Raw genomic sequence first — 10,238 nt, forward strand, 5'->3', positions numbered from 1 at the left:
TCTTTCGCCTCCATTGATTACTGTACACACAGTAAAGTATAAATGGTAACTTTATTATAAGCCTAGAGAACCAGAAAACACACTACACGCAAACACACACACACACACACACCTTTGTCAGTGTTTGTTTTTACAAATAGGCTGATTTATCTTTGCTATATTGGATTCATGATGAAGTGTACTTTAAGACATTTAAAAAAAAAAAAATGTCAAACAATAATTTGGGGGGACCCCCTGCTGAAAATCCATACCTAAGAGAGCCACAGAAGTCACCTGTTTTTAAAACCAGTAAAGTACTCAGAACTTCAAGTACCCAGTCAGTTGAGTGCGACTTTAAAACTAGATGACAAAGGGACCTTTTACAAGACACAGCCTCATGATTAGGTATTAAGTCCCGACCCACCTTTGTTGATGTTGTGCTTTAAAGATGCAAATTACCTTACAAATTGCCATCAGTTGAATTACCAAAACCCAGTGACACACTGGGAACACGGGGCTTTTGGGACCTCGAGGTCCTCATTGCAGTCGTCCAAATCACCCCGTTGTTAATCCATCCTCGCTCACACCTGTGACCTGCACACACACAAACACACACTCACGCAGAGAGGACAAAAGCAACCCACACGTACCGATGTGCAGCCACACATGCGTAGCCACCCACAGTCAGACAGACAGATAGGGAAACACATAACCGGCGTCTCACCACAAACACACAAACACACACACACAGAGAAAACCGACACACCCCGCCATTCACCGTCCTGGCCTTGTTTACTCATGACCATCGCAGCTCTGCAGCAGTCAACCCTATCATTCCACAGATTCCTGCGTCCCAGGACTGTTTTATGTGCTTTGAAGAAACACTCTCTGCTCTTCAAAGACAGGAGTCATACAGGCATTATAATGCTGACTAATATAATGAAGGTGAGTGAAAGTGAGCCAACACACCAAATATTTTAATTGATTGACCTTGTTTTTTGCATTTGAAAGGGTGAAACCTAATTGTTCTGCTTGCTGTCTTCTCTACTGAGCAACACTACAGTGACACATATTTGTCTGAAACTGAAATGATAATGAAAACTGGAACTAGCTGGAGTTCATGATGTAAAACTCATCTCAGAGACTTCATCTGTTCAACACTGCCATCTGTAGACCATCAGCAGTGACTGATTAAAGACTCTGTTTTCTTTGCGTAATTGTCTCATTGTCATGCTTATTCTTACATAACAAGCCTAAACAAAAGATGCACTCATGATTTGTTTGACACAGAAAAGCGGAAGGTGTCTCGCCAAAACGTAATTTTCTGTATTTACTTTATCCTTTTAAATGCTTGGTTTCCTCCCGCAGGCCAAAGATATGTAGGTCAGGTGAAGTAGCAGAGCTCTAAATTGCCTGCTAAGTGTGGATTTGTTTGTGTTGTGTATAGCCCTGTGACAGACCACTGACCTGTCCAGGATGCTGACCAGGCATAGCAACAAGCAACTGCGCAGACCAGATAGATGATTATACCGGAGACCCTACTGGGTCATTCAGAAAACATTAAAAACAGAGTAGAAATAATGTTAAAAGTTTGATTCTGTTTCTGTTTTATTTCACTTACTGACAAACTTTAAACATGTATCTTTCCTTTCTCATTTCCCTTTAACCATGAATAACAACTCTAAGCATACTTCACCCCAAAATAACTACATGGGCCTCACTGCTGAATATTTAAGGCCCATTGATTTCATTATTGACTTGTTACTTCTATAGATTTATATTAAATAGCTCACTTTATTTAAATCTCAAGGAGCCTGTTTATGAACATTAGAGAAACACAATGCCATCTAGTGACGTGCCATGGAACTGCAAGGACAAAATGTGAGGGAAAAAAATCAACTGCTAGAATATATCATTAAATGAGGTGATTTTACTAGAATGTAATGACATTCATGTATCAGCTCTAGCTCTCTGTTCACAGACACAATTGGATATAACATATAAATAAAACAAACAAACAAAAAACGCCTAAACTATCATTAGCTGTCAAAAGAATTATATCATAAGTGTCTCTCATAGTAAATTGTTTATTAAAAGGGAAAATAAAATCCTGTGCATTGATCTGCTGCACATCAGAGAAAGTTTTACTGACGTAGACTCAAGTGGGATTTTATACATAAAAACATTTTACTGCCTTGCCAATCAAGGATCAGTGCAGATTTGAATACATGTCTTGTAAAACGTGAATATTTAATGCTTTAGCTGCTTTTTGTACATTCAGATATATAAAATATTTATTGTTTGATAAATACACTTTTCTTTGTTAATGAACTTTGATCTTTTATTATAAAATTTCGTCAAAATGAACCAAAATGATTAGATAAAACTGTGAACAGAGATTCCTGGCATATTCAGTGGGTTCAAACAAAACATTTTTCCGATGATGTACAAAGGGTAGATATAATCAGCAATAACTCATAACTCTTCACTCCACAGTGGTTTTGTACGTGGGCGAGATCAAAATAAATGCAACCGTGTTTCTCTTAACCCTCCACAAAAAGTACAGCTTGCATTAATGTCTTTCTTCAGTTTCTGCAAATAATGATTAGTTGAATAAACCCTGTCAGGTAAACTCTTTCCCCGGACCAGCATGTTTAAGCAGAGGGTGACTGCACTGTAATTTTGGCGTGTGAGACGGCACGCCGTGTTGTGCAAGTCGTTACGCGGTTACGTCATACGCCTGCGCCACACGCCTTCCCTCTGACATTCTCAATGACAGTTTGCACACATTTTTTACGCTTCTTTTATAACACAGGTAGTTAAACCATAAACTGACTGTCATGCAAAGAGCCGCACACACAGCTTTACATAACTGGTCCACTAATGTCGGTCCAGCGATGATTCGCCAGTGTGTAAAATGCAGAGGTAAGCTGTAGCTCTGTAGTTTACTTTAGCAGAGACAGCTAACAGCTAAAATACCAGAAACACTTATTTGGACGGCTACGGTGTTACCTTATGTATATATATTTTATGACTACTGTTCTTTGTCTTATTAATGGTTGTTGTAGCATGCTTTCAGTCGTGACTCTCAGAGCAACAGGAGTCTCTAACGTTACTGGACGTAATGTCTCATAACAGACTTGTTAGCTAACAAACAGAGAGTCAACTATCAGTTACTGATAGTTGACTCTCTGTTTGAGATTGTATGTTATGTATTTATATATGTTCTTGACTGCGGGGCAACTGAAATTAATCCATAAGATTTTCTCCAAGTACTCCTGGCATTCTTTGTAAGTAAAGAGCTTTCGAGCTGAAAACTTTTTGCAGTATCCTACACAGAGCTTTTTAGATATAACCAGTGCTCGAGCTCTCAGTACGCACGGACTTTCAGCCTCGAGGTGCTTAAAAAAGTAAAACGTATTTCCTCTACGCTTTCAGTGTCGTTACGTGTGTAATTGTGTTACAAGCTAACCATGGACTGTTTGACTTGTATGTAACAGGTCCCCTACAGCTGATCTCACGTGCCTACGTGGTCCCGCCCCCTCGCGACAGTGAGGAGAAGGAGATGTTGGACCGAATGCTGCGCGTGGACCATGCGGGTGAATACGGGGCCAACCGCATCTACGCCGGCCAGATGGCAGTGTTGGGTCGATCTAGGACCGGACCTCTCATCCAGGTATGAACAGAGTGAGACACGGAGTTTTGAAGTAGGACAGAAGTCCGTCCACTGGCAACAAGGACTACTTGATTTGTAAAATGCATCACTGTAGAGGTGAAGGTGACATAATCACCATTAAAGTTGGGAAAAAAAGGAATCACCTGCAGTAAACAGCAGTTCACATTAATGGATCCAAATGTCATTTGAAAAGTATTCAGTAGCCAGGAAGCATGTGAGCTACATACATAGAGAGCAGAAAGAGTTGCTGTTCAGTAAGTATATGAAATTGATTATTAACTTATGATTTGTCCCTAACTGTATGCTGATAAATTTAGGTCTCACAAATTGTTAAACTTAACTGTTTTATATGCTAATTTTGAATTTGATAATTGCAGCATGTTCCAAAAAAGTTACCATTGTCTTACACCACCTTTTCTTATAACAACCTGTCCCTCCAGTAGTTTGCGTGGCCTTTTTGGGGGATTGTTGTGGCCTAAAATGTTTGATTTCACGGGTGCTTTTCTGAAAACTTGCGCTGCATGTTGTGATGCTTTTAAGCATTTGTTTGCAATGAAATTGCTGGACCAAGAGAAAATTGCACATGAATTTTGCGATGTGTTTTCACTATAATTCATTAAAAATTAAAGGCAGCTTGTTCTAGGGAGAACAAAACCACACTTTGTCGTGAGTGTTTTAACTGACCTTATCAAAAATGCAGAATTTAAAAAATGATTAAAAAGAAATCTGCTTTAAGTGTGAATGAAGAAGTGCACCCTGAGGGGTATTCCACAAAGAAGTAAAAACTTTTTGGAGCTCAAACTCCTAAAGCTCAAGCAGAAAAATATAAAATAAAAGTGCAGAGAGCGTGGATAAATGTCAGTTACAACCACAAACGTGTTCTTTTCAGGATCCATGATAAGATAAAAAATATATGAATGCAAAGAATAGTTAATAATAAAACAAAATATTGAGTCAGTTTATTGAGATTGTCATGTATGACATTTGTGTGGGGAACTGCCATGATTGGTGGCACTCACAGGAAGCTACGATGATTGGTTAATTTTTCAGAATTCACAGTGATTGGTTGAATTTGTGTAAATAGTTGCAACATTGCAGCCTCCTGGAGGGACTGAACAACAGTCAGTCAGCATTTTGGAACTGAGGATACGAATTGTCGTCATTTTGAAAGTGACATTCTTTGCAACCTCTCGGTTGATACACTGTATGAATGTACTGCTGAAAGAAGCAGGGGTGTTTTCAGCATGAGTGACACTCCACCTTCATGTTTGTTTTTCTTTAGGAAATGTGGGATCAAGAAAAGAAACACCTAGCGAAATTCAATGAAATTCTGGCTGAGAACAGAGTTCGTCCCACAGCGCTGTTACCTCTCTGGAACATTGCTGGGTTTCTATTAGGTTGGTACAGCCTTTAAACATACAGCAGAGTTTATATAAGTTATGAGATAACTTACTTTTAAGGACTAAATAAATGCATAAACGAATGATTTTGACAGAGTTTGGGACTGGATTTGTTGTAAAATGTAACTTGTTGTAATAAAAACAAGCTTATTTCAGGTTTTTGAACTTGAACCCTATTTCAGTAGTAAGTCTGCTGTAGATTTTAGGCAGTAAGTAGCCAGGTGTTGCTTTATTAAATCAGAACTGTGTCTTTCTTTTGGTTTAAATCTACTCCAGGTGCATCCTCCGCACTGCTGGGCAAAGAGGGGGCCATGGCCTGCACTGTAGCGGTGGAGGAAAGTATTTCAGAACATTACAACAGTCAGATAAGAGCTCTGATGGAGAAGGACCCCGAGAGATACACTGAACTGTTACAAGTGAGTCACCCACTGCTCTCTGTTACGCTGACACTAATATTGGCTTTTTACCTTTTTGTGGTGATGCATAAATGATGTGAAGGACTGTTATTGTGGATTGTTGTACTCATGGTATACAGTAGTATTACGCAAAAACAAACAAAACAAACCATACATGTTAAACATACATACCAAACAGAGAAAAAAAGTTTTTAAATGGGGGTGTAATTGTAGAAAGTAAGCTCAGGTAAGAAATCTTTGTGTGTGCACGAACATATTGAATAGAACAATAAAAATGAGTGTAAAACATGATCTCTTAGGGGAAGACAATAATAAGAAACAGTAGTCAAAAGTATTTGAGTTTTATGATCATATATTCAAAAGGTGGAGCTGAAGGCTTGCAGTGTTCTCCAGATGAAATCCAGCATCCTGCACAGTATTTTGCACAAGCAAACTGTTGAGGTTACATCCATAAAGAAAGACTGTGTTTAGCTTTGATTGTTGCAGTATGTGCAGGCTGGTCAGTCAAATCTGTCAACACAAGCTGCTCCTTTTAAACAGGTTTATGTAATTGTTTGTGGATTGCATGTTTTTTTCCCAGTGATTTTCATAGAGACGATTTTGGTTTGCTTGCTATATTGGTTTTAGTATAACTGCCATTTCCAAGGTTCAGCAGTATGATTTTTTTCATTTCACAATTTCATCTGTATTTTTTTTTCACATCACAGCTCATGACTAATTCCTCATTAAAATTTAGCATCAGTAAACAGGACACACTGACCCACATTAACAGACTAGAATGCCAAGATTTTTCCCGCACATCTCAAGGGTTATAAAAAACATTGATACACCCAAGTATTGTCTGTGATACTGTGTCAACTTTAAAAACACTGTATCATGACATTGTAACACATGCAAAGATTCATGGCAGTTTTGTGTTGTGTTCAAACCCCCTGATGGCTCGATAGCAGTGTTGTTATCTATCTTTGCTGTCCTGGTCGCAAAAAAACCAACAACATTTTTTAAACTTGGATTTTACGCATAATGGTGGAGTGCTCTCTACAGCAGCTTTCCTAAAATTTAAATTTGAAAAAGCAATAGATACCGTTGCTTACAGTATTGCAAAATATATTGCTTTATATTGAACTGTAACCCCTGTATTGTGAAAAGTATCTTATTGCCAGATTGTTGCCAATACACAGCCCTACATAAAATGTTTTGACTTCATGGTGTTAATTTTTAATGGAAATAATGAAACTTGTTTCACTGTAACATTTACACCCATAGAGAGCAAACTGAATCAAGGGGTGACATATATTCGAGGTCATTTATTCTGAAAGAATAAATTAAAATAACTGAGTCAGGTGATCTACAATGTAAATAAGACAATTTCAAGAAGTAAAATGAACTTTCTCTGTGCTGGCCTTTTCTTGTCAGTCCTGTCAGAATAACTTTAGAAACATACGTCTCGTTATAACAAGCACTGATGATGTGAAATTTGAATATGTTTGCTTAGTTAATGGATGTTCTTGGGGTTTATTTTAATAGGTTATAAAGGAATTCAGAGATGATGAGATGGAGCATCATGACACAGGATTGGAACATGATGCTGAAACAGTAAGTATATTTTATCATCTTGGTTGGTTGATAATGTTGGTGTTGTTGTGTTTGTTTGATGTTTTAGATGTTTTGAGTTTAGCTAAATTATATGTCAAGGTCCCTTAACTTTCAACTGCAAAATCTTAGTACTACTTTGATTTCACAAAAACCTGATCAAAGGATGACCGCTGGTATCAGAGTGCACTAAAATAAGTACAAAAAGCAAAAAGAACGAGTAATTTATAGAAGTTTTTAACTGTCTTTGAAGTTTTTAATGGATGTCATTTAAAGTACTGAGATCTAAGTTTGTTTTATTTGTCTTTTGTTTTAGGTACCTGGATACTGGCTGCTAAAAAATGCAATACAGTTAGGCTGTAAAGCTGCAATATATGTGTCTGAACGTGTGTAACATTGTATTTAGAATATGCATCATCAACAGGGGGTCCAGGACCCACAGGGGGTCCTCAGACTTACTGCAGGGGTCTCCCAAATTATTGGCTGATAATCCAGCACATCAGATAAATCAGCCTATTTGTAAAAATAAACAACAAACAAATAAAACATCTAATTTATACAACATTGTCAAAAGACTACCTATGACTCCTTGTGCAGTCATATGAGCTAGCTAACTTACCAAATCACTGTGCAGCATATATCCATGATGGTGAAGTAGTTAGCTGCATGTTATTGAAACATATGGGTCAGTTCGCTGTATTATTATCCCAACTCTGTGAAACACAATGGATTGTTTTGTAACTTCATGAGCAAGAGACTCTGACACACCATCCACCCCACAAACCACCAGGGAAGGTGGGGATAAAGGAGCTAACATTAACCATGCTACAGCTGCTGCTGACTTAGCAGCTACAGGTAAACATGAAAGAGAAGACCAACAATTATTCAGTGCAGTCTAGTAGGGGTCCCTGCTCATTTTTCAACAATGTTTGATATGGTCAGTTTGTATAAATAAATTCATTTGCATTTTGATGTTAAAATTCTTCTCCACTGTAAATGAAGCACCTTGTGATGCAACACTTTGTTGTACTATTTCAACATTAAAAGTATTGAATTCAAACATTCACAGTTCACAGTCTACATGAAGCTATGTCTTACTGCTGTGTACAGTACATGGACTAATTAAATAGGGCTGGACAGTGTATCAATATTGTGATATGAGAATAGATATGACAGAAAGGTCATGTAAATTTCTAAACTTTACCAGACTGATCCAGCTGTCCGATTATTTCCCCTTTCCAACTTAGTAATTATATCCATGCTACTGATAGTTATCAAATCTTTTATTGTGGTTAGTATTTTGTGAAAGCACTGATAGTCATCTCTACAATATTTTCACAGTTTTGATACATATTGAAATTGAGGTCTTTGGTCAGATATATTGTGATATTTGATTTTGTCCATATTTCCCAGCCTTATGTTGAAGTAGGTGGAGGTGTCTGAATTAAATACCAGTCTCATGTTTTTGTTGAAAAGCTTCTGTTGAGTGGCAGTCTGCCCAATAAGTGATGTTGGTTAGAAAAATGTTGGAATAATTCTTTCCCAAGAACATTTAAGGGGTCTGATGAGCTAATGGGAGTTTAGAAGACGTATTGCAATTAGCTAACAAGAGATTTTAATAGATTTAATAGATTGTCAGTGCCACGTTTTTTAGATCTGAGTTATCTTGTTCTAGTCACTTCAGCAGTGGACAAAATACGAAGATCTTATTATTATCTGTTCCCCAATAGATAAATACCTGAAATACATGTAATGAGGACATATTGTTACTCGCATACCCTTCAACAAACTCTCCTGTTTCACATGTAGTAGTTCATATATCAAGCTGAGCAATGACTTGTCATCCTGGCCTAACTGTTAAGCGCCCTCACACAGCTGTTCTGGGGACATTAGGTCACAGAGAAAGAAAGACTGACAGGAGGCTTGTCCAGGGGCCCCTAATCTATTAGGCCTTTCAGCAGGTTGAGCAAAGTGTTCATTCCCCTCCTGGTCAATAGGGGTATGTTGGTCAGGTGGTCCTCACTGTACATTGACCCAAGGCCTTTTTATCCATGGTTTAGCCTTTTCATGCTCTGGAGACATGATGATGCAGTGATTTATGGCCAGTAGTGGGGGCTGATGGGACTTAAATTAAATCCATTGATGGTAATTTGTCTCCTCGCTCTATCAGGCAGTAAGGGGGTTTAATTTGAAAACATCATACTATATAATATGATCACATATAGGTAACAAATTAAAAGAAAAACAGACATAACATATTGTATTTATTATACCCACATTTGTGGTTTTGAGTGAAATGACTCAACAACTATATTGAATGGACTGTCGTTAAACGTGGTACACACATTTATGTTCCCCTTAGGATGAATTGTAATAAGTTGGTAATGCGCTGACAATTCACCATCATCAGGTAAAAAATTTAATTTGGTCAACATTTGGGTTTACGACTTTCCCATCAGCTTCAGCTGTAGTTTGTGTACTAATTAGCAAATTTTATCATGCAAACACGGTACACCAAGATGTTGAACATAGTCAATATACCTATGTAACATCAGCACATTAGTATTGTTATTATGAGCATGTTAGCATGCCAGAATACAGAAAATGTAAATTGTGCGATGCTTTTCTTTAAAGATACCCTTAGGCTTTAAGATTTTAGGAAAATACTCAACACTATTTTTATGATGATAATTAGATTTTGCTGGTCAGAGGTCGAAGGTCACTGTCACCTTTGATCTCTGACCAGCAAAATCTAATTAAACTGAGTTTGGTAAAAATGTCGACTTGAACTCAAGGATGAAGTGGGTGGTATTTGGTGGTCAAAGGTCAAAGTCAGTGGGACCTCACAAAACAAATTTTTGTCCATAACTCAATAATTAATTTGCTAGCTGGAAGAGTGCATTCAAGAGATGGTGAAGCACCTACTGAAATACCACACCTGTCAGATGTAACTAGGATATTTGCAAAGTTCTCCTGACATAAACATGACCCCCACATACATTCTCCTGTGGAAACATGCTGTCTTCACTTTTTCACATTTTATCTTATTTGATATTTGTGTGTAATGGTGTCATAATTAGCATTTGATGTATTTAGCTATGACCGAAAATGTGTTTAGTGAGGTCACTGTGACTTGCCTTTGACCTTTGACCACCAAAATCACATCAGTTCATC

General features: G+C 37.7%; 1 protein-coding gene across 1 annotated transcript; it reads left to right on the forward strand.

The window, feature by feature from the left end:
• The first annotated feature begins 2,688 nt into the window (after positions 1-2,688).
• On the forward strand, positions 2,689-8,126 carry coq7 (coenzyme Q7 homolog, ubiquinone (yeast)). The gene is made up of 6 exons (XM_084715927.1): positions 2,689-2,904; positions 3,480-3,655; positions 4,938-5,052; positions 5,332-5,471; positions 6,999-7,067; positions 7,381-8,126. The coding sequence occupies exons 1-6, from the start codon at positions 2,820-2,822 to the stop codon at positions 7,456-7,458; spliced, it is 663 nt and encodes a 220-aa protein (XP_084572053.1). The 5' UTR covers positions 2,689-2,819; the 3' UTR covers positions 7,459-8,126.
• The last annotated feature ends 2,112 nt before the right edge of the window (positions 8,127-10,238 follow it).

This window comes from Lutjanus erythropterus, chromosome 3 (assembly GCF_056507025.1).
Source record: "Lutjanus erythropterus isolate fLutEry1 chromosome 3, fLutEry1.hap2, whole genome shotgun sequence".
NCBI classification, from domain to species: domain Eukaryota; kingdom Metazoa; phylum Chordata; class Actinopteri; order Lutjaniformes; family Lutjanidae; genus Lutjanus; species Lutjanus erythropterus.

Bases quoted from the DNA above. Each gene is read 5' to 3' on its own strand.
- coq7 (XM_084715927.1), top strand. From the start codon at position 2,820: ATGCAAAGAGCCGCACACACAGCTTTACATAACTGGTCCACTAATGTC. The intron at 3,656-4,937 runs GTATGAACAGAG...GTTTTTCTTTAG, and splicing joins GGACCGGACCTCTCATCCAG to GAAATGTGGGATCAAGAAAA. The intron at 5,053-5,331 runs GTTGGTACAGCC...AATCTACTCCAG, and splicing joins CATTGCTGGGTTTCTATTAG to GTGCATCCTCCGCACTGCTG.